At 46.7% G+C, this 27,053-nt stretch overlaps 4 protein-coding genes and 1 pseudogene across 9 annotated transcripts; 2 read left to right on the top strand and 3 right to left on the bottom strand.

The window, feature by feature from the left end:
* Positions 1–1,163: 1,163 nt before the first annotated feature.
* LOC120651773 (protein trichome birefringence-like 12) lies at positions 1,164–6,735 on the bottom strand. Of its 3 annotated transcripts, none has more exons than XM_039929389.1 (4): positions 5,614–6,603; positions 3,321–3,461; positions 1,993–2,242; positions 1,164–1,904 (listed from the first exon to the last, which is right to left on the bottom strand). In XM_039929389.1, the coding sequence occupies exons 1-4, from the start codon at positions 6,006–6,008 to the stop codon at positions 1,617–1,619; spliced, it is 1,074 nt and encodes a 357-aa protein (XP_039785323.1). In that variant the 5' UTR covers positions 6,009–6,603; the 3' UTR covers positions 1,164–1,616. The 3 variants fall into 3 exon arrangements, with proteins under 3 accessions (XP_039785323.1, XP_039785322.1, XP_039785321.1); XM_039929388.1 differs by having other exon boundaries at positions 1,170–1,904; positions 3,321–3,454; positions 5,614–6,735; XM_039929387.1 differs by having other exon boundaries at positions 1,170–1,904; positions 5,618–6,735.
* A 144-nt stretch (positions 6,736–6,879) lies between these two features.
* LOC120651769 (pentatricopeptide repeat-containing protein At2g01860-like) lies at positions 6,880–14,445 on the bottom strand. Of its 4 annotated transcripts, none has more exons than XM_039929381.1 (3): positions 14,124–14,445; positions 11,415–11,555; positions 6,880–8,600 (listed from the first exon to the last, which is right to left on the bottom strand). In XM_039929381.1, the coding sequence occupies exons 2-3, from the start codon at positions 11,439–11,441 to the stop codon at positions 7,032–7,034; spliced, it is 1,596 nt and encodes a 531-aa protein (XP_039785315.1). In that variant the 5' UTR covers positions 11,442–11,555; positions 14,124–14,445; the 3' UTR covers positions 6,880–7,031. The 4 variants fall into 4 exon arrangements, with proteins under 4 accessions (XP_039785315.1, XP_039785314.1, XP_039785313.1 ...); XM_039929380.1 differs by lacking the exon at positions 14,124–14,445 and adding an exon at positions 13,225–13,655; XM_039929379.1 differs by lacking the exon at positions 14,124–14,445 and adding an exon at positions 13,287–13,655.
* A 519-nt stretch (positions 14,446–14,964) lies between these two features.
* LOC120651768 (U-box domain-containing protein 70-like) lies at positions 14,965–21,006 on the bottom strand. The gene is made up of 9 exons (XM_039929378.1): positions 20,749–21,006; positions 19,560–19,705; positions 19,293–19,345; positions 18,409–18,530; positions 18,211–18,315; positions 17,275–17,380; positions 16,365–16,859; positions 15,496–16,269; positions 14,965–15,406 (listed from the first exon to the last, which is right to left on the bottom strand). Exons 1-9 carry the CDS (start codon positions 20,922–20,924, stop codon positions 15,197–15,199), a joined length of 2,187 nt encoding a protein of 728 aa, XP_039785312.1. The 5' UTR covers positions 20,925–21,006; the 3' UTR covers positions 14,965–15,196.
* A 3,008-nt stretch (positions 21,007–24,014) lies between these two features.
* On the top strand, positions 24,015–25,223 carry LOC120651778 (expansin-B9-like). The gene is made up of 3 exons (XM_039929397.1): positions 24,015–24,438; positions 24,576–24,760; positions 24,865–25,223. The coding sequence occupies exons 1-3, from the start codon at positions 24,154–24,156 to the stop codon at positions 25,187–25,189; spliced, it is 795 nt and encodes a 264-aa protein (XP_039785331.1). The 5' UTR covers positions 24,015–24,153; the 3' UTR covers positions 25,190–25,223.
* Positions 25,224–25,353: 130 nt separating this feature from the next.
* LOC120651779 lies at positions 25,354–26,900 on the top strand (annotated as a pseudogene).
* Positions 26,901–27,053: the final 153 nt, after the last annotated feature.

Genomic DNA, 27,053 nt, shown 5'->3' with positions numbered 1-27,053 from the left:
GCTTGAAACCTTAGCGGGTTGTCACATGTTAGGGGATCTTTGTAAAGGCCTCGTAGCGACACTATGCAATCACACCTCGGAAGTGTGGTATTGTGCCTAATCAGCATATATGTGTGGTTGGGTTCAAAGTTCTTCGGAACTTTTACGCGAATTGTGGTGAAAGTGACAGCCTCTGCAGAGTGTAAAACTGATATATCAGCCGGGCTCACGGTCATGAGCGGCTTGGACCCTCACATGATTAATTAAACTTAAATATGGATTTAAATCACTTTCTGGTTATTTCTTGTGGCCTTGCTGAGTACCAATCATAAATGTACTCACCCTTGCTTACTGCTGCTCAGAAGGAGAAAGTTGTGGTGAAGTCTGTTGAAGATGTTGCTGAGTTCTAGGTGTACGCAACCCCTAGTCGATTGCCTGTGAAGTTTGGAGTCTTCATTTCCAGGATAAACTGTATAACTCTGATAGTCTTTTATTTGTTTCAGTTCTCTTTTTTGTGATACTGTTACTGATTATTCACTTATGATGTCTCTATATATATGAAACTTGATCCTGGCATACATATAATTATGCATTCGATTTTATCTTTAAAACCGGGTGTGACAGGTGCCCCCACTGGAATCTGAGTCTAAAAGACCCAAAAAGCTCTCCAAGAGGGTCTTTTTATTCTTTGGACTCCAACCTCTTTTTAGAGTCTTTTAGACTCCTATTTGGGTTTTAAAACTCATAAGACCCAGAGACTTATGAAAAAGATCCATGAAACAAACATGGTCTTACTTTCCTGTTGACTCTGGATTTCCTTTTTCCTTTTGCCTGTATACTTTTCCAAAAACTCCATGATTAAGTTACCTTGATAAAAAAAATCATTTCATTCTCTTGGTATGCTGAGACATAATCCAAATAGTGTAAGGCCAGTCTCAATGGGAATTTTATGGACACAGATACCTAAACTGAGAACTAGGTAACTGCTTCTGATGGGTTTCATGGTAATGAAACCCTCCTCACATTCCATAAAACTTATCTTTCTCTCTCTTTACCACGTCAGCAAAATTAATAATATTTAATGTCATGAAACTCTTCATGAAACTCCCACTCTTTCTCTCTCTTTACCACGTCAGCAAAATTAATGATATTTAATGTCATGAAACTCTTCATAAAACTCCCACTGAAACTAGCATAACACTCTTATTTTCCATAGAGACAGGGCAGGGTTCTGAAACATCAACAAAAGTAGTTGAGACAAAAAGTATCACAGCAGGCCATTATGGAAAACGTACTTGTCAGAGACTACAAAAGTAAGGTTGTAATTATATAGCATGGAACATTCACTAGCCGTGCAGGGTCTCCAATAGTCAGATCCGGCCCGGGTAACTCCTGAGTGGTGGAAGTGACCTACGAGGGGAGGATGTGATGCCAGGCTAGTAGCGAACACCTTGATCCACAGATCGATCAGGAGACGATGACACACCCACGGGGCATTTCCCTTCTTTGAGGCATGTAATGGGGGCCTTGACATCATTCTCTGTTCGGGATCTTCTCCCTCCATTCAAACTTACAAGGCGCGGTTCGTTCCAATAGGGGAAAAAATGTCGACAAGGATTCTAACTTCAGCAAGGCAATCAGCCTTTTCCCTGCTTCAAATAATGCAAGATCTGTGCAGCCAAGATGTCGACCCAAGTGTCCGGCACGCCGGGCAGGCACCAATGCATGCAGTCCTGTCCGTATATAGCCACTGCGTCCTTCTTGCCGAGCCAGATAGCTGGATGGGCGTCAGCACGGAACTCACTCATGTAAGTCAGGTTGAACAACTGAATATCAGTGTCAGCTAGGGCTTCCTGGATTGCTGAATTCATCATCCTCGCATCTTTGTTCACTCCCCCAAACTGGGGATCAAACCAAGAATCGAGCTGCACAAGGTTTTGTGTAAAAGAATAAGCAATCCCAATTTTGAAATGCGTAACCTGAATCAGAACAGTTTGACAGTCAGAATCGCACCTCATGCTCTTCAAGGAGTCTATCAGATACACAGTTGCCATTGTGATCCCACTCACCTCCATAGAAATGCCTAGGTGATTGTGTGCGCCACAGCTTCAGTGTTTTCCTGGGAACTTCCCTTTCAATGTAAGAGGCCATACTTTTCAGAACTACTTTCAGTCCATCGTCCATGCCAAGTGGAGGCTCAATCGGCTTTCCTCCTTTGTAGAAAACCAGGGGAGTCTCTTTTGGGAATTTATATGTATTCCACCTGATAGGAAGTAATGCGTAATTACAGAAGGAATAGTAATGATGAAATTACACCTAGACGACATAGACCTTCATGGGTGAAATCTGGGCAATGCACATCGAGATCAATGCACAGAATGTTGACTTCTAGAGATGTTGTCAGCAGGAGAGAAAATGCTCTGCGAACAAACTGACACTAAAACTGAAAGCTTCCTATATGCACTGCAGAACAAACTTCAAAATGGGGTTGCCTTGAAAAAGAAAAATGGAAAGAATGTAAGAATTGCATTCTTTGTGGGTTCCTGAAAATGTGGATCGTGTCCTTTTTCAGTGTACCATGGCCATATTTATTTGGGCTAGCTTCAAGGAAGCACTAGGTGGGACAAAGTATCATCTTCTATGAGCATTGGCTCACATTGGAGGCGACGTATTAGCATATGAAACTTTTCTTATTCACCCTGGACCACAAGGAAAAAATGGCCATTGAAAAAGCTTTCTGCACTCAACGAATGAAGTCTTACGAAATTCTATCTTGGCAGAAGCAGGGTGTGCTGATGGGCGGGGGAAATCGAGGAAAAATCTACCCCAAGTGGGAAGATGGCCACAAGCCCACAAGAGTTCCAGAAACTACAAAGAGAAGGTCTGCAAGAAGACATTATGGCATGGCTAGTGTCTGGTGTGGGTGTGGGTGTGGCTGTGTTAGGCCAGTAGTGGCCCGTGTGCATGTGCGGGCTTTTGTTCAGCTTGATCACTGCTATATCTCTTTTGTAAGCTGGAAACCCCAATAAAGTCAGTCGTGAGAACTTATATGATTTCTATAACCTTTCTCTAAAATAATAGTAATGTGAGATAATATTGTTCATGACCAAATTTATTCTTCAAGAAAATCGACAATAGCAAGTGGAAATAACTGAAGGTTGTTCTTGTTAAAGAAAGGCCTTTTATGACTAACATGACCTCATGTGAAGCTGTGGGCCAGTACCGTACTGCTGTGAGAAACATTTGAACAATCCCATTGCTCCGGCTAAATAAGAAATGGTAAATTTTCACTTTACTAGTACGCAAAATGAAAATTTCAAGTTTGGGAATGTCAAACTCACCAGTGTCCAGTGTTGAAAATTAGCACATCATAGAACTTTGTGACATTTACCCAATCAGCAGCAGGGATGTCAACATCCACTCTGTAAGTTCCTTTTATTCCATTCTTCTGAAGTTCTTTGGACTTCCCCACATGCTGCCACCTTTGTATAATTAGTTAACACCAAGTGAGTTTCATGATTTTATTATATTTAATTTACAAAATTACAATCCTGTTTTTCTCAAAAAGAAAAAAACCACACATGCGCACAAAATACAAATGTCTGGGTCACAGAGGTTTAACAAATACAAAGTTTATGCAGCATATAAGTAATGTCGCGGTACACGTAATCCTAATTTAGTCATCCAACCATGAGATAGATAAAGATTCTTTGTACAACAAAATGCACTTCATGTCAATTTGCAGGCGTTGCAATATCAAATGTACAGCACAGCAATAGCATAGTTGATCACAATTCAGCAGAAAAAACTACAGAGCTGACTGCTGACATCACTGTAAACACTAACCATGAGGCATTAGAACAATAGTTGCAACATATATCATCCTAGTTTCTTCAAGGGAACAAAACCATCATAGGAATTCAGTCCCTTACACATCATGTATCTCCTTAACACGAAAGGTGGGCCGATTCCCTGGCCAGGCAGCGTGGCCACGTCGCCCGCTGTTCCCGGCCGTCGGATCGGCCGGATGAACGGCCTAGATCTTGCTTTTCCTGATCATTTTGCAAAAAAACCCTCGAACTTTATAGAAATCAACCCGCGGTCCAACTTCCTCAGGAATTTTTGCGAAAAAAACCCTCAATCTTTCTCAAAATCAACCCGTAGTCCAATAGTCAGGGTTAAGGGAAATTTGCAAAGAAAACCTTAAGTTTTTATCAAATCAACCCGCCATCCTATCCTCTCTCAAGATTTTTTTACAAAAACCCTCAGATTTTAATTAAATCAAACTATAGCCCATTCCACCCGTTACTTCTACACGAGTAACATTATACGTACAATTTGAACACCAAAACGCATTAAAATCAAAAGTTGCTCAACATAGAATTTGATCAAAAATTCAAAACCAACTTTATCATAGAACGAATTTTAAAATTCAAAATGCTTTCGCAATTCGTTAGCACAAACGCTTACATGCAACCCATTGTACCTACAATTTGGACACCAAAACGTCTTCAAATAAAAAAGTAATCAACACAAAAGTTGCCTAGAATTTCAAAATCTACAACTTTAGCATATAGCAAAGTTTTGTAAATTCAAATCATTTTTGTAATTCGTTCAACATAACATCTTATTTTGCTTAAAAATATAATAGCGTACCACCGTTCTTCTATGCCTTCTCATGCTACGTCCACAATAACGTATTATATTTTAATATAAACACTACTTCCCTAAATAAATAACACGTCTATTAATTGCAATAAGATTTTGTAAATACGTTAAGTATCAGACTAATTGTGCTCCGCCCTCGCTAATAAATTATCTTACCCCTTCTTTCACCACAAAAATATAGCAACAAATGTCATAGATCCATTTCGATATCCAAAATAATATAGTACTTAAAATAACATCAACATAATAGAATGCCCCAAAATATATACAAAGTGCAATAGTGGACTGCACACCATGACACCTACGCTTAAAGAAAAACCTACTACATGCATCAACTAAAGTTCACATCAACTACAATCGTCTCACCTACGTTGCAATCCTGAAAAAATCAAAGAGTATATCAAGCTACGTACATTCTTATTCCACGTATGAAATAAAGTTTCACCAAATACAATAAAATGGTCACAAACAGGCCTTGCGCGGCAATGCCGCGTGGCCTTTCTAGTGTATATACTGAAACCAAGAAAGTTCTTCCAGACTAACCACAACTGCAACTTATCTGTATTTCTATTTATCATCATCAGAACTCTTGGAATACAACTAACTCCTAGCATCACACTCTCGAGTAATGACACTATTGCAGTCTTGCCCTTTTACTTGTTCAATAAGTGTTCCTGATTTCTCAGAACTCCCCTCAGTTGCATGTTTGTATCCTAAAAAAGCCAAGCTAACAGAAATATCTCATCTCAAAGACAACTACTACAGCAATGTAGATAAATAATATCACTATTGCGAAAGTAGATAAATATTCTCAAATTCTCAATCTATCCTCTTACTCACAAATTCTCGTTCGCACTCTTTGCATCCTAGGAATGCATTAATGCAAGTATGCTGCCACCTCTTTTGCCTATGCTGAAAACTACCAAACCCGGAAAGCAACCGCTATCAGCAGCAGAGAGCACTCACTGACGTGTACTTGGCGAGCAGGACGGCGCGATGGTAGGCGACGACGACGTCCTCCCTGGGAAAGTACCCTCCGCGCCACGCGCCTCGCCGCTTCCACTTGCGCGCGCCGTCGTCCGCCGAGCGGAGCGCGCAGAGCAGCGCGACAACGAGGTTCTCGGACAGCGAGTCCCCCACGAGGCCGACACGTCGTCCCCTGGCCGCGGCCAGGAACCCCGCGGCGTCGATCCTCGGGACGACGGCGCCGCCGCAGCGGGTGGGTGCCCAGGAGAGCGCCGCGAGCTGGGGGCGGCCGTTGCGGAGGCAGTTCCAGGCGTTGCGGTGGAAGGGGCAGGATGGGGAGTAGAGCGGTGGCGGCGCGGGGGACGGGGTTGGCACCCACCGCCCGTCGGCCGCATCGGAGAGCGCGGCGCCGCAGGGGAGCGGCTGCGGCGTGGGCAGGCGTGGGCGCGGGAAAGACGTGAAGAGGAGAAGGAGGAGGATGGTGAGGGTTATGGGGAGGAGGAGGACCACAGGGAGGCGGAGGCGCGGCATTGTGCCCGCCTCCGGCGACAACGCGCAGACGCCGCCCTCTTCCGCCTCTTCCTCTTGGATCTAACAGTTTTCTTGCCCCTGTTTTTCTGCTGTGTTGCAAATGATGGTGCCATGGGCGTAAAGCACTGATGCTGTGTTCATAGATTCACTATGTACGCCGAAGAAGACTCAGGACTCGTAGACTCCTCCGAATTCAAAGATGGACACAAATGCAGCTTTGAGCAATCTACTGGAATCAAACTACACGATGCAGCTTCAAGAATGCTCAGTGCTGAATTCAGCTTCAGAAGCTCTGTATTTGTATCGATTATTAAAAACTTACAGGAGAGTGAGGGACCGATAGCTGTTCATTGTAAGGTCAGAAGAATAACTTGCAAGCATGCATTAGCAGTTTCAGGATTTCAGTTTAAGCTCATTGTAGTTGTCCATTCATCGGTGTCATGAAATCATTGATTACTGAAAGATAAAGCCTAGGGAGACAGAATAGCGCACTTCTTTGCTGCCAATAGGCTAAACAAGCATGGTTGCACATTTCCTTGATCAGACCATCATGGGCGCCGAAGAAAAAAAAAACAACCTTGTCTGTTGAAGTTAGGATTCACGAGACTTATCTGGATTATGCGATGAGCACAAACTTTAGCTCCAATTAATCTTGAAGCCACAAGTTCAGTGACAGTAGCAATAACTGTTCGTGTAAGTGTCACAAGGAAGTCTGCTGCAAAAGCGACTTGCAAGTACGTGCATCCACAGATTCAGATTCAACCCACTGCACTGCAGTGCGATCACCAATTAATATTTTCTCAATGAACATGGACCAGTGAAAAATACACGAGGGGCTAAACAACCACAGAAACGTGATTGCTTGACTCCTATCTTTACTACAAAGATTATAGATGACAATTCATCTGAAAACAACACTCGGAAAGCCAACAAGAATGGACATTTCCAGTTTCAGACAAGCGTGAGAGCAGCTTCCTGTCCAGTTTCAGGCCAACCGACTCAGCCTCCCTGATCAGCTGCAGGCACTTGGCCACCCTCCCCTCCGCTGAATAACCTTCAACCAGATCATTGTACATGTCACTCGTTGGAACAAAGCCAGCCTCCTTCATCCTCGATAAATACCGGAGGGCTCTCTCTGGCTCGCGCGACACCACACACAGCTTGATAATGACCCGGTAGGCAGGCAGGTCGAGCAAACAACCGGCCTGCTCCATTTCCCACACCAGGGACAGCGCCTCGCGGTGCATTCCATCGCGGCAGCGGCTGTGGATCACTGTTGTGTACATAACCAAGGTGGGGCTCCCACCGGATTGCCTGAACCAACTGAACAGGCTCTCCACGGCTGCATACCGTCGAAGCTTTACGCAGACTTTCATGACAGCCGTGCAGTCTTGCGGGCGAAGTTCCATGTCCAACCTCTCACCAAGCTCATCAACCAATGCCGAGGCAAGCCCATAGCCTTCAGGTGTCCGGGTGGCTTCCAGCATCAGCTTCACATAGATGCTGGGATGCAGTGTCCTGTTATGGATTCTTGCAAGTTCCAGGAGTTTGCGCGCAAGGCCTACTTTCCCAGCCCTGATGAACCCACTCACCATGGCTTCAAGAACGGCACGGCTCGCCGTGGGGACGCATTGCTCCAATGCAGACTCCACTTTAAGCTGGCCAAAGCGAGCCAAAACTTCGATGGTGGAAGCAATAACTCGGTCATCAGGGAACAATGGAACGGCTTTCTGCCTCTGAGCCCAGCACAATGTTTGCAGTGCGCGCTCAGGGAGTCCCATATGCCCGAGCTCACGTATGGTCAGTGACAAGGAACCTTTTCGAAGAAACCTTGCCCACCGGTCGAGCACCGTGGAGACACCATGCTCTGGAGGAAGCCCAGCGATCTCGCGAGCAATCCCAAGTAGCAACTCTGGGTTCTTGCGCACCTGATCGCTGAAGGAAGCGCGGGACAAGAGTGCGGCTCTTGCAGCAAGCCGGACGTGCTGCTTGGGTGCCGGAGTGACAGGCAGCCTCGTCTTGTGCGGTAGTGGCAATGGGAGCGCCCGCGGCCTCGCGGGGTTTGGCAGCTTCAGGGGCTTCTGACGCATCGCCCGATCGAAGAGTGCAGAAATGGCATCAATCTCTTCTTTGCTCCATCCTAAACACTCTCCTTCATCCCTGTCAGCAGCATTCTCAGCATATATCTCGTCACTGTACTCGGACACTTCCAACTCCTTGGCAGAACCTCTATCCGATAACTCTGATGAGCAAGCAATACGAGATGATGAGGGGAAATGGCCGTGACTGTAGAGTCCAAGGGATCTGCGATTCAATGATGAGGGTGCGGGGACCAGCCCGTTCACCAGCACAGGGGCAGCCTTCACTTGGGGCATCCGGTCAGATGAAAACCCAGTTATCTTGAGGAAAAAAATTGTGCCTTGGATCCTGAATCCAGCACGTCGAAGAAGAATAACCTGATCAAGAAATAGAGGAGCCATTAGATTATATGGATGTCTATCTGTATCGATACGCGGATACCTCATCCCCCCCCCCCCCCCCCCAAAAAAAAAAATCCAATACATGGATAAATTTCAGATTTTTAAATAAGTAAATAAATAATAATGCATAATTGTTCATAACAATAAGAAATAGAAGTTCAACATAGGCAAATAGCAGTCAGTACAAAACAAACATAGGGTGGAAACTATAATTTATTAGGGACATTTTGTCACACATGATAATTCCCTTTCCTGACTTCTGCAGCGAGTGAGCTTGAACTCTAGTGTAGCTAATGAACTTCTCCACCGAGCAATACTTGCATTTCCAGAGAGCATTGCCGCCACCTGATTTAGGATTCTCTATAACTAGTTGAGTGCCCATGTGTTGCTACGGGCTCAAACATTAGGTTTTAAATAATGATGAAATGCATCAGACTACTACAGAACTACTTACGTTGACGGATCTAATCTAAGCTCATAAAGAAAATATTCCTATTTTGATTGGCAATTGTTCACAATTTATGGCATTTCATAGAAGCAATCATAGCTACCATGTAATCATCTTGCAGAATGATCGATGATCCATGTAAAACAATGCATGAAAGGGACAGGAATCCAGCTTTCGTGAACTGCCATAGCAAGCAGAAATTACTGATCGGTCACTTGTGTGGCATTTGCCCACACCTCGAACAAAAAACTAAGGATCAATTTGAAGCATCGTCCTGCCTTTCGCCCCATTTGGCACAGCTCCGACCAGCTAGCTGCAGTACTTGATACTGTTCTGCATTGTAGCGTGAAGCCGGAACGCAACCTAATGAGTTGGAAACAACTTGAAGTCGGTGCATCATATTCATGCAACAGTCCTCTACAATATGTGAACGGTGATGAATTAAGTTGGAGCCAGTAGGAGCTGTGGCAAACAGGACCTTTGTATTATCAAAGGATTATAGTGCTTAACAAATAAAAGTGGCTTCCTTTACCAAATGTAACTGATAGCCATTAACCAAAGTTATACCAGAAATATTACAGCACGATGTAACTTTTAATTTGAGTTAAATACACCCGCGGCCCTCGAACTTGTCCTGATGTGCCACTTAGGTCCACAAACTCGCAAAATCGAAATCTGGCACCCTGAATTTGTTATGCTGTGCCACTTTGGTCCATACCCCTTGACATGGTGCCACGTGGCATGAATATATGCAAAAAACCCTCCAAAGTTGTTATCTTCTCCCTTCACGCCCCTCCCTCCCATTCTATCTCTTTCTCTCCCCCCGCCTCCCCTGCTTCCTCTGCAGTGCGTGGAGCTCACTGCCGCCCCCTGCCTCCTCGCCTTCCACTAGAGCTCGCGACCACCACGGACGCCGCCTCCCCCTAGAGCTCGTGGATGCCGCACCTGGCTCGCCGCTAGGCCGGGGGCGGACCGGCATGCAGAGCTCGCCCGTGACGGCGGAGCGCTCGGCGTGCCCGCCCGCAGTGGCAGAGGGCCTGTCGGAGGGTGCGTCGGCTTGCTCGCCCACGGCGGCGGAGCCCTCGGGGGAGAAAGCCACGGCGTGCTCGCCCGCGGCCGCGGAGCGCCCGGCGGAGCGCGCGGAGAACGCCGTGGCCTTCTCGCGTGCTCGCCCCCGGGGCCGGAGCGCCCGGCCGAGCTCGCGGAGACGTGCTTGCCTCGCCCGCGTCGGGAGGGCCCGACGGAGGGAGCGTCGGCGTGCTCGCCCATGGGGCCGGAGCGCCCGGCCGAGCTCGTGTCGGCATGCTCGCCTCACCTGCACCGGGGAGGGCCCGCGCGGAGCGCGCATCGCGTGCTGGCCCGCGGCGGCGGATGGCCTTGTCGTGTGGGGAGCGCGGTGGCGAGGCGGAGCCTGGCGGGTGAACGCGAGAAGACCCGCCACAGCCGTAGCCGCCCGTCTTGGCGGCCCGTCACAGCAGCCGCGCCGCCGTGGAGGTGCGCTGCACAACTTCACGGAGCCTGCGGCCGCGGCGGCGTCCGCCACATGTCGGAGGTGGAGGTGGCCTCGAGCGTGGACAGGTTGTGGAGCCCCGACGAGCCCGCGGAGGGAGTCCCCCGCCGCGGCGGCGACGGCGCGGCGGACAGGGGGCGGAGCGTGGCGATGTGGGCGAAGGATGCGGCGAGGGCGCTGGCGGTCGCTGCGGCAGAGAGCTACAGGAGCGAAGGGAGGCGAGAGGCAAGGGCAGCGACGGCAAGCTGGCCACGGCAGTGTCGTCCTCCTCGCCGTCCTTCGCCGTCGCCCACGGGAGAAGCAGCATTTGGAGCGCGACGGGTTTTGCATATGAGGATGTAGATATAGAAGATGATAAAATTCAAGGACTCTTGTGCATATATTCATGCCGCTTGAAGAGTTATGGACCTAAGTGGCACAACTTAACAAGTTCAGGGTGCCAGATTTCGATTTTGCGAGTTCGTGGATCTAAGTGGCATCTGGGGACAAGTTCGAGGGCCGCTGGTGTATTTAACTCTTTTAATTTTAATCAAACAAGCACTTGAAAATATCAAGTCACATGGCACAGTTACAACCATAGCTTCCTGGTCATGGTTTTTGTGCACACGCCCATATGTTTTTTTTCTGAAGAATTCTCAACTTGATCCTGCAATTTCTCAATGGATAGCTAGCAAACTGTTCCCCTAGTTTAAGTATTAACAGGCTAATATCTATTGACTCAGGAAATATGACTTCCATCTTATTATATTTACGCGATAATATGTATTAGAACCTAAGGTACAAAGAAATTGTGCGTGTGAATCCATATAAATACAAGAGAGAGTGTACACACCTTTCTGTGTTGTTCTGAATCACTCATTCATCATTGATCTCATCCCTTCCAGGTTCCATGATTTATTCAACTTCACTGATGTTTTTCTAAGATCAATTACTTGGGATTCAACTCCTGGGTTTCCCAGAGCTGACAAAGTTGCTGCCAATGGTGCATTTGCTTAGTTACTGGACAGATAAGGAATATATGGAATATGAAACTTAAACGTTTACAGGCTCTGTTACTGCATGTACAAATAAGTTGATTTAGCATCAGGTTATTTAAAAGTAACAGAAGCTATAAATGCCATTCAAGAAACACATCATGTATTATAAGAATGTGACAGATTCTTCAAAAAATATTTGCAGCAAAATGGAATGTCCAAAAATACTACTACAGGCAGGGACAAAAAATGGTTTGGTACGAGAAGAAAAAAGTTTTCCTTACAGTAGATTGCAGTGATCCTAGCAAGCAATGCATGAATTTCAAATATAAGAGATAGTATTAACCAGACTGATAGTGCAATTTGCCTAACAGTCTTGAGTATTCCTAGAACTAACTTAAGGCATTCAGTTTAGAATATCACAAATGGTGTCGATTGCTACTACTGCTTCTCACAACCATCAATTGGATATGGAAAAATCACCAACAGTTGATAATAGTTTGTCACTTATTATGTGTTCCTCCTTGGTCTGGCATCATCACAAAACACCGTTACGGCATGGTCTATAAAAGCCAGTGCTCAAGCTAGTTCATACTTCATACAAATATTGAACATACAGTTGTGTCAAACCACGCAATCAGGCTTATGTTGAAAGAGATACGGCATTCAATGGCTGTGCAACCCCAAACATCATGTCATGAAGATTACCAGAAAGAATGACCTTGTATCATTAGTCCATGTTTAAGTTACACAGCAGCGCTATTACCAGATTTTTGTAAAAACATCAATTTAGTTGAACTACGTAGTGAGAAGATCTAACAGGTAATGCTAAGAGAGGTAAACAGTGATTTAGACTTTCAGAGCCCTAAGAACAACTTGTAACAGATCAAATGAAAAGATTATATGATGATCACCATGTGTGTGACTGTGTCTAAATAGTTTGGTTTCATTTCTTTACTCTCAAAAGATCGAATTACAAAGCAAGGTGCTGAAACAATTAAAAATTACTCCCTCCATTCCAAAATATAGGTCATTTTGACTTTTTTAGATTCATATATTTTACTATGTATCTAGACATATGTTATATCTAGGTGCATAGCAAACACTATAAATCTAGAAAAGCCAAAACGACCTACATTTTGGAACGGAGGGAGTACTAAATATAAGATATCAACAGGCAGCATTTGTTTTATTCTCTACTGGTTTTCGTAGCAGGTCCTTGATAATTTCTCAATTTTCTTAGTTCTGAAAATGCCAAAGATGGCCTGATTAAAGAAGAGAGCTAAAAGCCCACAGACATTCAGACAACAGAGAACTAACATTATCATGCATAATTTCAGGAACACTCTGCATCCATGTGTATGTAGGTAGAATAGATATGTGATTTCTAGGAAAAGGAAATCCAAAACTGGCAAGCAAGACCAAAACAATGAGGTTTGGATCCATACAAGATACGCAAGCTAAGCCACACATACTAAAACGAGACCCTAGACCTAGAAATTTCAGTCCAAATAGTGGGAAGCAGCAGGAGGCAAGGTTGTACGACTACGACACTGCCACATAGAAGCAATTCCCGCATCAAGATGCCTAGCAATCCGAACAATCCCAAGGAGCCTTGGGAAATTCTTGGGACTGCGAGCATTAGAGAGATGTTAAGGGGAAACGTACACCCTTTTGATGATTCAACAACTCTATGCTCAAGAAGTTCACTTGAGGAATCGGGTACTCGCCGGAGGAGGCGCGCGAGCGGCAGCCTGCTCTGCTTACTGGTCAGGGAGGAGGAGGAGGCGCAGGCGCAGGGCGAGCGGCAATGACGCGTCCCGCGAGGCCGGAGAGCGAGCGGCGGCCGGGGCCCCTCGTAGCCGTTGCCGATGGAGGAACCAAAGACGGCCCGGGCTCCTCGATCTTCACGGGCACGGGCAGCGAGGCGGCGGCAGACGCACGACCCCAGGCAGGGGGCGCCGCATCCTTGAGTGGAGCCGGCGGCCGGGCGCGAGTGGGGAGGCAACGCAGCGGGCTGCCGGCGCCGTCGGAGGCGAGAAGGCTGGGTGTGGAGGCGGCGGATGCGGATCCACGTGTGGGGTGTGTGTGTGTGGGGGCGGGGGGGGGGGGGGGTCAGGGGGGGGGGGGGGCGTCGGTAACGGTAAAGCAGGAGGCGGCCAGTGGGGATGTGTGCGAGCGGGGAGCGCGGGACGTGGGTCGCGGCGTGGGGCACTCCGGGGACGGACACGCGGCGGCGGCGCGACCGCAGAGCGAAAACGGGAAGGACGAAAGGCGTTTTGACGAAAAAAAGTGTCTTCAATTGTTCTTTTTAGGTGCAGAAGAGATGTCAACAAGAGTCGACAGTGGAGCTTTTATTACCAATCGTGGCTGCAGATCCTACACTACCACAAGCACTTGCACTAGCACTACTAGCAATAACACTAGGCACTGGTCGATGTAGCCATCTCGAGAAAGCAAGAACAGATCACTAGATCGGAAACGTGGATTGGGGAGGAGGAAATAAAAGAGGAAAAGAAATGGAAGGAAGAAATCAACCCAGAGGCCAACGAGAACGGGAAACTCACTGGAGATTGCACCCGGCACGCGAAGGCGACGGAGGGCTCTCCTCCTTGCCGGCGCCCGCCAAGCAGCGGCGCTCTCTTCCGCCTCTGGCAGCGTTGCTGCCGCGGCAGGTGGGAGAAGGGAGGGTGCTCACCGGCGGACAGTTATGGCCTGGATCTGCCCCTGTCCCAAACTGGACTTCCGATCGAGCAACTTGTGAGAGATTGTGAACGAAAACAACGACTTCAAGTCGACGCAAGCCTCGCCGGAGCTGCTCAACCTCCCGCCGCCGTCGGAGGATTAGTTTTTTTTTTGAGATTAGTCGGAGGATCAGGTCCCCAGCTCCCAGGCCATATGAGCTTGTGGGCCGCTTGGGAATACGGGCTATTAGTATTAGAGCAACCAGAGTGCCAGAATTTCCCCATGATCGATTCCTAGATTTCGTGAGAAATTTTTTCCTTTTGGCGCCTCCCAGTAGGGTGTGTTTAGATGCTGTAAAATTTTGGATGAAATTCACTTTAGTAATTTTCAATAAAAAATTAGAAGGACTAAATATGATTTAATTATAAAACTAATTACACGGATGGATGGAAAATCACGAAACGAATCTATTAAGCCTAATTAATCTGTTATTAGAGGTTGTTTACTGTAGCAAAATATTGTTTAATCATGATCCAATTAGACTTAAAAGATTCATCTCGCAATTACACCTGGAGGTTATGGAATGAGTTTTGTCAGTTATCTGTATTTAATACTCCTAATTAGTGGTTAAACATTCAAAATTACTGTAGCACCAAAAAAATTTTGGGTTCTAACAAGGCCTGACTGAAAGGCGCTAAAGAAAAAGTCTCATCGAGTTTGCGCTTGAGAAATGAAGTGTCATTATCCGCATCACTTGTGGGAAAATCATGAACAAACTCTAGCACAGAATCCATATACGTCATGTACACATAAAAAAATTATTTTGCATTTACAACTCGTGAACTCTAACGAATACCTTATCTTCAACTATTTGCTTACATTAGGCGTAACAGTTGGCACACTTTAACTTCAAAAATGTAACCCTTTAAAAGAGAACTCCAAAAGTGGCCCGCTGCTATCCCTGTGCAAATAGGTCTTGCAGCTTGTTCTGACGGAGGAATTCTTGGATGGCTGAACGCAGTGCGTGATTAGGGATGGTATCACGGTTTGAAAGTGATTTTTTTGTCACAGGAGATGTGTCATGTCCACTATCCAGCCAACGTCTAAGAGCATCAGCTTCGTAGGTGAAGCCGTCTGCTGCCACCTGAGGATCTCTCATGACAACCTGAAGACAGGTAATACCAGAAAGTTAGCTATCTGACGGCAGGCAACACCAAAAGAACAGACACACCAAATAATTTTTAAATGCATCACCTGAGAGATTGGGCAAAGGAAGTAGGATGGCGTGGTAACAGCTCTACTGCTTTCACTGAACATGGATCGAAAAGATTGTGACAATGGTGCAGGAGCTTCCTTTACCATAGGATCGATCACCCTCCACACATTGCGTTGAAGATCAGGGCGTTTCTGCCTGCTGATCTCCGAGCACTGCAGCCCAATTCTTGCAAGCTGCTCTGCCTGCCCCAGAGGCCACTCACCTGCCGAGTGATCCAACACAGAATGCAGGTCATCATCGTCCAGGGCCCCCTGCACCACCCTTATGAGGCGTAGAGGCGCCCTTCCGGTCAAGAGGCGCAGGATGGTAACACCAAAGGAGTAAGTGTCAGACTGTGGTGTAAGCTCTCCTGTTCCAAAGAACTCTGGGTCCATGTATGCTGGTGTCCCCATAGGCTGGGAGGTGAAGTGTGCGTCGCTGCCAGTGACACTGGACTCCAGCAAAATATGGGATATCCCAAAGTCACTGACCTTGCTCAGTAAGTTTGCATCGAGGAGGATGTTGCCTGGCTTGAGGTCCCCATGCACAACAGGATGAGGCTTGTGCTTGTGAAGGAAAATCAGTGCGGAGCAAACCTCCCTGATGATTCGGATACGCACCTGCCAAGTGAGTGGCAGGGTGTTGTCAAGACAGTTTAGACGATCTTCTAGGCTTCCATTTGGTAAGAACTCATAAACAAGTGCTGAAGCTTCAGGACAGGCCCCAATAAGGGTGACTAGGTTTGGATGCCTCACTCTACTGAGTATCGCCACCTGCATATATATAGATTAGAACAAAAAAAAACTTGTTGGCTTTGTTCTTACACAATGTTGTATGCTTATACAAAATAGCAAAAGATGCATTTTACCTCCTGCTGGAACTGTGATTGGGCATGCAAGCTTTCAGTATTGAGTATCTTTATAGCTACTGTAGTGCTGCGAAGAAAACCTTTATAGACAGATCCAAATCCACCTCGACCAATGTTAAGTGAACTGCTAAAAACCTGGGTAGCCTGTTCCAACTCTAGCAAGGAGAATTCAGAGTTCATTGCTCCATAGGCACAAGGTGCTGTGAGCTCTTTCTCCATACGCATGCCCCTTGCCTCTTTAACCGCATCATCTAGCTCCCGCTTTACTTTATTGTACTCTGATATGTGGTGTTCCAGAAGATGCTTCTGCTGGTTTGCCTCCTGCAGCGCATTGGCATTCTCATTCGAATGGTATCTGTACCAATCAAGCTCGTTTTGGAGCATTAATATTACTTGCTTCAGAGATTCTTTCTCTTTCTTTTGTTGAGAGAGTTCTTCCTCTGCTTCCTGTCTTTGTTTCATTTCCTTAATATACATATATTCCGATGTTTTCGCCTGTCAATGGAATTAGCAATGGACGAATTGTTGATAGAAATATTTGTTCTAAGTTCAGGAGAAGTACTTCGATCCGACTTTAATCTAAATCATGTGTGAAAAAAATATTCAGCACACGTCAAATCCTTTTCTTTATTAACAGAAGTAGTTCCTTCTCATAAGCCAAGACTAGACTGTTGTAGTTCTTGAAATTTATCAATATGTTCAAATAGCATCCACATTAACTGGTATCTCTGAAGTTCAGAAGGCATTGCGCATTCATCTTGCGTGAACACTAAATAGCTGGTGGATAGATACCAAAAGGCTATGTAACGAACAATACCCTTTTATTTTCTTTAGGATCTAAAAAAACTCGAGCATACAGATATTCAATAAAAAAGTAATGCATATGGATTATGCCAGAAAATGTTAATACCTCTAGATTAGGTTGAATATAACTTTGAAGATCCATTTTGGGATTGCCAACACTACAAGTTGGTCGTGCTGATTTTGACTTGGTCAGTAGGCAGTAATTTGCTTCCCTGGAAGAATTCCAACCACTTAAGTGAAGAAAATACATACTAGTGAAATCAAAGATTTGTTTAAGCTTCAATAATAAACTTTAAATAATTATTCAACTGAGAAATAAATAACAGACATGTTACTTGAGAAAATACAGATTATAAGCTCAATTATAAGCTAAACAGTTTCTCATAACATGCTAGCTGTAAATACAGAAATAAAAGCATATTTTTAAACAACAAATCACATGCTAGATGTAAGCATTTCCATTTAGCCATGAATTATGTCATTCGATCAATTTATTGTGGTCTATAACATAGTCACCGGAGTTCCTGGAACGACGCATCAAGGAACGACGAACAGGAACGAGAAACAACGTTTTGGATGCATTTTTACATTGCGGGAACGAAAACATTCCCGCGTTCCCGTCCCGGAACGTGGAACACTGCGTTGTTCCCGTTCCGCGGTGACTAAGGTCTGTAGCCTAGATTATCAAAAACTTGTGATCCTTTTGTTGTGATGTACAACATTGCAGTAAATACTACGTCGATAACAAAGGTTAGGTTACTGAATCACAATGTTTTGTACAACAAATATTCGGATTTTGGAGTAGGATGTTCAAACTAATAAATGATACAAAGTCAAATGGAGTAGAAGTTTTTACTTAAGAATCGAAAGTTTCAGTGATCCAGTTCTCTATACAATGCAAAGTGATTATTCATTCAGATTACCAAGACTTCTGTAAAGACTTCCTTAGTTATGTTAAAAAGCAGCACAAGGCTGTGTAGATCAACACAAGAGAACTGAAGCAAGAATACATGAAGAGGACAATAGGGGATTCAAATACTACCTGAAAAATATTAGCTTTCCTTTGCAAATAAACCATATGTTGCAGTGTGAGTGAGCTTGTTGCATCACGTTCCTTGCTGTCTGAGACTCTGGTGCTTTCATTTTCCTGGACAGCACAACAAAACCATAGTTCTTCAAGATCAATTCTGATTATGTGCCATAGTAGTTTCTAATACTGAGAGGGAGGGAGGAGGGAGACCTCCTGTAATGTCTATTTGCAGCTGCACCCATAACAAGTTCAGTGACCCCATATATTTTTATCAGATGAATAAGCCCCTCATCGATTTTGGTGAATAGAAACACCCGTTTCTCAGCCCTAACCTGACCAAAGCAGAAAAGGGAATTTACTTGATGTTAAACAGAAAATGTGGATATTTCTCTATTTGTGTGCTGTTAATACATATTAGTACTTACCTTGTACTCACATTTATCATCAAAATAGTAATATGCATTTTCTAAATGAGTTCAAATAAGACTAACTTTCAACGTATCGAAATCCAGGATGCAATCTGTCGTGGGAGCTTTCGCTGGCCACTGCTATCAGCGGCAGAAGTACAAGAAGAAACCAGCGACAACTATGAAGGATTAACGGAAGGATTGAGTTGGTCGGTACTCGGTAGCGGGTTTTTAGCGTCATTGTTATCCCTTGGTTGTTAGCTAATTTGCTAGCTTCAGCATTATATAAGCCATAGAGATATTTCTGATTGATAAGAAAAAATTGAGCCTCAAAGAGTTCAGAACATCCTCGGAGGGCAAACTGGCCTAATCTAGCCATTGCTTTCCCCTGCTTAGATCAATAAAACACCTGCCATACCACAATCACACCGAAATTCATACTGAATTTGGTAGCTAGCGCCTATTCTTTGTAATTTGTAGGTTTAGTTTTTTGGTCAATGTCAATCAGGGTGTTTACATCCAATCAGTATAATGACAAAATTATACCAAAGCCTAGAGTTATTAGGCACTTCATTATTTTTTCCTTCATTTCTTTCCACACATATATAGCATGAGTACTGTGTAAGGAACTTAAACACATAGGCTTTTATAGGACAATTAAAGAAATACAAAGGAAATATCTCGCACCTTTTTTCTTAAGCATTCATCCAGGTAGCTGTCCAAAATTTGCTGCCGGCTTTCTTCAGTACAATAAAAGGATCAGGTAAGATAATTATACTTTTCTACAGATAATACGCTAAAAACACTTAGCAACAATAAATAATAGTTGAAACCAAACATAACAAAGCAGGCTACCAACAAAAGATTATGCCAAATTGGCAAGAAATGAGTACATATTTTGCTTTGTTGACAAGAAACTATCAGACTCAGAATAAGTCAGTGTGCATAACTAACCGAAGTTTGGTGCAGTTACTATGTGGATGATGATGATCTCTGCACTATCAGATGCATGATCAATAACCCAAGATAGCACAGATTTAGCATCCCAAGGCTCCTCAGGAATTGCAACGAACACCTTGTCTCTAAAAAGGCTCTTCTGCCTGAGCATCATGCGAGCAGCTGAGAAAGTACTACCACCTCAGAGATGGACCAGAGAGATAGACGGTATCAACCAGTTTCCTCTTCAGACGACTGTTATATATAGAACTAAACTAAGACATGAGTGGGAAAGAATTTCCCATTTGACACCGTTAAACAATGACTCCAATTATTACACGGTAATGCTTGCTGTGGTAGGGAGTAGGAACAAAGTTTGAAGGAAAAGTCCAGTATGCATGATTTGAAGCACCCTTTGTCTCAATATCTCACCATAAATTCTTTGCTGACTGTCAGTGTCACAGTGACACTTTATTTCAAGAAATATCGCTTCAAGTTTCTTTCCTAATTAATGGAGGAGCTCTGTCCACTAGACTAGTTGACTCCCTGCATAGAATGTTACCTAAGTCTTCCGAAGACCTCTTCAAATTTCAGTTAAGTCCAACGAAAAGATGTATATATAGCATTTTTTTTCTGTGAATATGACAGGCAATCCGTCATACACCGAAAGTACCAGAAGTACTCTACTTACATTTTCCTTCCACCGTATTACAGTAATGAAACATAGTTCTCCAGCTGAGCAGCTATCCCTAGTGAAACAATTGCCTTTTCTTTTTTATCCTTTCAAAAAACAATTGTCTTTTTTGTCCGTGTTACTGGAAAGTGAAGGAGCTGAATAAGGTACGAAAAAATGAACCCAGCAATCAACGGGCAAAAAAGAAGACACAGCGAACCAGTAAAGAATTTCAGGAATTTGATCTTCCAATTAGAATTCAGGAACGTAAAAGTATTTAGATATTCACCTCCAGCTATCTACAAGAGCCACAAGAGTCAAGACGATTGACTAACTTAGCAAAGTAGCATAACACATTGCAAAAGACAGATCCTCATCGCTGGAGATTTCTTTTTTTAAAAAAATACTGGATACATGATGGTAAAGCAAAAAATAATCGTGACGATCCATGAATTAGGTCTGAATCTAGCCACGATGGAGCCACTGGGGAGCGCTGCTAGTGATTGAGGAATTCGAAATGGCTGGAATGGATACCTCTCTGGGTTCAGGCAGGCTCGAAAGTGATGGTGGCCCGACGTGGACACGGACTCGAGAGCCCCGATTCCCCGAACGCCCGGGCACCGGGCGTGGAGACCGCTGACGGTGGACCATGGGAGTGGATGCGCGGGCGCAACAGCGAGACCACGGACCCGTCGTCCTCGGCAGGGCATCGCAGACGCCGCGCTCCGCCCCTCCGGCGAGCGGCGGCCGGCGGGCCCCGGCCGCAGGCCAGAGCGCAGCTGTTGGCCGCGGAAGAGAGAGAGACGTGTGGTTGGGTTATTGGGCCGGTTGTGTCGGGCTGAGTGGGCCCAAGGGCGGAGGATTCGGCTCCATTCCATTTCCTGATAGTAAATTGCTTGCAATTCATTCTAAAAAAATGCTTGCAATTTCTTGCGGCAATCGAGAGCAAAGATATTATTGCCAATAAAGACGCAGGGTGGCCGGGGGTATTGCAAGCATTTGGCCGTCATAATCTATACTATAGAGGATGAAAAAATTGGGTACAATTTTCATCTATATTAATTCAGTCATTCCTCTCACAAAACACATCTTTAAAGCCCAAATGGAAGGACTGTCAGTGTTTGACAGGATTTGGGAAGCGCAAAACAGTGTCAAGGAAAATGATTCCGTCCAATTCCCCGATTTTTTTTTTCACCACGCCGCCTCCTAGCCCGCCCCCCTGTACCCACGCGAGGCCGCCCGCCCCTCCCCCGCGGTGATTCCGCCCGCGATGCCGCCAGCCTCGGACTCCGACGCCGCCAGCCCCTCCCCCCGTCCCACGCGGTAATTCCGCGCGCGCCGCCAGCCTCGCGACGCCGCACCCCCTCCCTCCCCTGCGGTAATTTGGCTCGCTCGCGACGCCGCCTTCCCCGATTGACCCCGCAGCGCCCCCGTCGCACCGGCCTCCGATGCTTCCCGGCTCCCTGCCATGCCCGCGCCGTTGGTGGCCATGCCCGCGCCGTTGGTGGCCATGCCCGCGCCGTTGGTGGCCCCGCGACGCCGCCTCCCCCGCCTCGCGCTTCCCCCGCCGCACCACGCGATGCCGCCTCGCCCCCGACGTCTCACCAGCCTCCGCCGCCGCCGCAACCTGCAACGCCGACTCCCCGTCGCGGCATCGGCACCCTGTCTGGCTGGCTCGGCGCGCGGCCTCGCGACGCCGGACGCCGCGGCGGCGCCCAAGCGCCCCCCCCCCCCCGAAGGCCATCTCGGTAAATAAGGTTATCATACAGAATCTAGGGCAATCTCCTTGCAGGGAATAGCATGTGAGATAAGATTGTCACTATTTAGATGATCTAGGCCAGAAAATCATGCTACTTCTTTTCTTCACTGAACATTTTTGCTTCTTGGATTTGAATTAGAAGAACATGAGTTAGAAAAAAATGCTTTGTTGATGTGTATTCTTTATACATTATTACTAACACTTCAATATTATTTCAATTGCTGAGTTGAAGAATAAGGTCTAAACGATTTTAGTGGCTGCAAGGGATAGGAGAGGAGGTGGCAATCGGCATGGGTGCTGGGAGACGGATGTGCCACTCATGGTGCTGCGAGACGGTAGTCCAAGATGGATGGACAGTGAGCGAGGATCTGAACCAATAGCGAGTGAGGGCATAAACCAGCATCTTACAGGTATACCAGTTTGTGGCACCTGGTTGCTTTTGCTTCTTCAATACTCTGTACATATGGATATGCGACATGATGGAGCAGCATGTCCTGCATGTACATTTTGTAAATAATTAAGATGAATTAATATACTTTCTTCTATTGTTACTGGTGTTTCCCATTCATTAAGGACACATATTATTATTCTATAAATTAGGATATTATATGTCTCATGCAGCTAGATATATTTTTCTGGTCACATGTTTTATTGCGGAATCTTAATGGATATCCACTTAAATTTTGCATCAACCATTGAACCAAGAAAAGTTCTCGATCTGATATTTGCGTTTGTTAAAATATTGTTATTTGTTGATCTGTCCATTTGATGCTCATGAACACGTGTGATATATATTCTTGATGATGTGCCCATTAGTTATATTCTTGATGAAATTCTTATAATATGGACTACAATAGGTTTTATGTATATATATATATATATATATATATATATATATATATATGATATTTGTTTGAATTCCTTAAATCCTTTTAATTTAATTATTGATAAATAAATCCTTCTAATTGTTGATACTACTTTTAAACACGTGCCTGGACATGTGCATCCCACTATTATTTACAGGATCCAAAACTTTGCATATAAAAGCTACACTTCCTTCTTTACTCATAGAATGATTAGATCCCACTATTCTTTTAGTATTTGATGAGTTTTCTTCATTTCGAGACATTCATGTATGAATGAATTTGATTTGTTTATTATCCGTAGCAACGCACGGGCATACAATATATTAATTTTATTTTGTTGGTCTATTGTTGAGTCCTGACAAACACGTGATATATATTCTTGGTCTATCCACTTGGCAGAACTCTTACACCATGGAATATATTATGTACCTCCATAGAGTTGATATTGAATTAGTTTCAATTCTTGGTCTGTCCACTTGGCAGAACTCTTGCACCATGGAATATATTATGTACCTCCATAGAGTTGATATTGAATTAGTTTCAAACACGTGCGTGGGCACGTGCATAACCACTAGTGAAATGAAACCCTCGGGATGGAAACCTCTAAACACAGACGCCGCAAATACTTCCACCATTTAATTGCCACTAGTGAAATGAAACCCTCGGGATGGAAACCTCTAAACACAAACGCCGCAAATACTTCCACCATTTAATTGCCGGAGATCGCACGCACGGCGCCGCCCTATAAGTATCCCGGCCGTGCCCTCGCACAGAGTGGCGGAGCTAGAAATGAACGGTAGGGGGGTTATTTTTCCCTGACTAAGAACCGAGGAGGAAGAAGCCTGCCCTTGGTAGGTGGCGCTAGTGATTGGACGAACCACAAATTGATTGGAATTGGTGGATTGCGACAACCGAAGTCCGATTCATCTCACGGCCGCGCTGCAGAGGCGGGCGAGCAGCAGATGATGGAGACCGCAGACTAGGTGGAGGGGGCGGTAGGGGGCTGATGAGGCAATGAGGCGTAAGCGACGATGCGGTCGTCACTCCGATGCTGCGTGCTGTCTGCAACTTCTTGTGTGGCTGCCAGCCTGGATAATTTGATGCACACAAGATGGACCTTCAATGTTTCAATTTTGTATATACCTATGTAATTTCATTTGGACAAGGGGGACCATAGCCCTCTTTTACCGACATGTAGCTCCACCAGTCTCACCACCGTCGTCGTGTGTCGCAGGTAGCTACCACACACGCACGCGCGCGCACATTCGTGTCACTGCACGCCACAGCTGTAGCAACTAGCGAGATCGAGCCAAGATGGGACGATACGCCGTGACCGTGGCCGCCGTCCTGGCGGTGGCGGCGCTCGTCGCCGGCGGAGCCCCCACGGTGCCGCCGGGCCCCAACGTCACGACCGGCTACGACGGCAGGTGGCTCGCCGCGAAGGCCACCTGGTACGGCAACCCCGCCGGCGCCGGCCCCGACGACAACGGCGGCGCGTGCGGGATCAAGGACGTGGACCGCCCGCCCTACAGCGGCATGACGTCCTGCGGCAACGGCCCCATCTTCAACGACGGCAAGGGCTGCGGCTCATGCTACGAGGTACTACGTACGTTGATTTGCCTTATTTGAGATCGATCGTCGACTAGCTAGCGAGCAGACGTGAGATCTTCACCAGCTTATTACGTACTGCTCGACAATGCAACAACGTAACTGTTCGTTTGCTGCGTGCGTTGCAGATCAGATGCAGCGCGCCGGAGGAGTGCTCCAACAATCCGGTGACGGTGTTCATCACCGACATGAACTACGACCCCATCTCCCCCTACCACTTCGACCTCAGCGGCACGGCGTTCGGCGCCATGGCCGTGGCCGGCCTCCAGGACAAGCTCCGCCACCGCGGCATCATCGACCTCGAGTTCAGGAGGTCCGGCCGGCGACACTGCACCATTATTATTGTCGCTCGATCAAATAAAAACTTGTTCCTGGTCAACAGAACTGACACATGCGGGAATGCATGCATGCATGCAGGGTGCGGTGCAAGTACGAGGCCGGGCAGAAGATCGTGTTCCACGTGGAGCACGGGTCGAACCCCAACTACCTGGCGGTGCTGGTGAAGTTCGTCGCGGGCCACGGCGACGTCGTGCAGATGGACCTCAAGGAGAAGGCGTCGCCGGATTGGAGGCCGATGAGGCTCTCGTGGGGCGCCGTCTGGAGGATGGACACGCCCAGGGCGCTCAGGGGCCCCTTCTCCATCCGCCTCACCAGCGAGTCCGGCCAGAAGCTCGTCTCCACCGACGTGATCCTGGAGAACTGGATCCCCGACACAGTCTACAAGTCCAACATCCAGTTCTAGATTATTCCTTCCTACACCACTGATCGAGCTAGCATGTGCTGGTACGGCAGTTATTAACCAGATTGAGGTTTCTCATGAATTGTTCTTAAATACTACTCGTAAATTGATCGGGTTCGGGCCGGGGCGCTGGACGAGGCTTTCGGGGCGAGCAAATTACCAAATTGACACACATAACACAACTCTGTTTATGAAATACTATATGATCAAGAAGAATGCACGCATGCAAATATATCCCTACGAGTCCTTTTGAAAGACTAAGATGATCCATTTTCACCGAAAATAGTGGCACGATTTTAGAATAATTTCTAAAACCAAAACGGCCGAGCGAGGCGCCGATGATCCAACAGCCCAAACCACGGGCCGGCCTACCGCGTCGTGAAACCCGCGCGGCGCTCGCAGTCGCAGGCCGTCCGTCCGACGCTAGCGGCCGCCCGGCCTGCGCGCGCGGCGCTGCTCCACCCGTCCTCCCCATAAGTAGCCCACCCGCCCCCGCACGCCGTGGCCGGTCACAGGCTCGAATAACAACAGTTCGATCGCCCACCGGCCAGCAAAGAGATGGGATCCCTCGCCAATAACGTGGCGGCCGTCCTGGCGGCGCTCGCCGCCGGCGGGTCGTGCGGGCCCCCCAAGTTCCCGCCCGGCCCCAACATCACGGCCAGTGGCTCCCCGCCAGGGCCACCTGGTACGGCCAGCCCGAGGGCGCCGGCCCCGCCGACAACGGCGGCGCGTGCGGGATCAAGGACGTCAACCTGCCGCCCTACAACGGCATGACGGCTTGCGGCAACGTCCCCATCTTCAAGGACGGCAAGGGCTGCGGCTCATGCTACGAAGTGCGTACACCGATAGATGTCAAATATATATAGATGTTAAATATATATATAGATAATAAACTTGTCGTGGCGTCCTTTGCTGCACGCAGATCAGATGCAAGGCGCCAGCCGAGTGCTCTAACAACCCGGTCACGGTGTTCATCACGGACATGAACTACGAGCCCATCGCCCCCTACCATTTCGACCTCAGCGGCAAGGCCTTCGGCGCGCTGGCCAAGCCCGGCCTCAACGACAAGCTCCGCCACTGCGGCATCATGGACCTGGAGTTCAGGAGGTCACTACTATATACGTGCAAATCGATCAGAAATGGCAATTGATACAATGCGCATCAACTGCCTGCAGGGTGCGGTGCAAGTACCCCGGCGGGCAGAAGATCGTGTTCCACGTGGAGAAGGGGTCCAACCCCAACTACCTGGCGGTGCTGGTCAAGTTCGTCGCGGACGACGGCGACATCGTGCAGATGGAGCTCAAGGAGAAGGCGACGCCTGGAAGCCGATGAAGCTCTCGTGGGGCGCCATCTGGAGGTACGACACGCCCAAGGCGCTCAAGGGCCCCTTCTCCATCCGCCTCACCAGCGAGTCCGGCAAGAAGCTCGTCGCTCCCGACGTCATCCCGGCCTACTGGGCCCCCAACACATTCTACAAGTCCAACATCCAGTTCTACTAGATCGATTTATTTTTCTAACACTACTCTTGAACCGCGTACGTGCTGCATGCAGTAAGTGGGCGCTGATTTTATTTTTATTCTTTTGGCATGAGCAGTGGAGCATCATGCATGCACCGTTAACAAACATGCTGTGGTTTCTGAATTCTAATTTGTAAATCTGGGCTCACCTTTTGTCCGGGTTCATGAATCCGAAACAGTGGAAATGAGAGGATTCTGTATATCATATCATCGATGGATAGTTAAAACGTGCTACTGATGACTGATCTAAGCATCAAACTGTTCCAACTTAATTAACATGCAAAATGTGAGAGGTGCAGTCCTTCCATACCCATATAACCAAAACTTATGACATGGCATGGAACAAAATA

This window comes from Panicum virgatum, chromosome 9K (genome assembly GCF_016808335.1).
Source record: "Panicum virgatum strain AP13 chromosome 9K, P.virgatum_v5, whole genome shotgun sequence".
In the NCBI taxonomy this organism is placed as follows: Eukaryota; Viridiplantae; Streptophyta; class Magnoliopsida; order Poales; family Poaceae; genus Panicum; species Panicum virgatum.
This window is presented reverse-complemented; position numbering and strand designations above follow the sequence as displayed.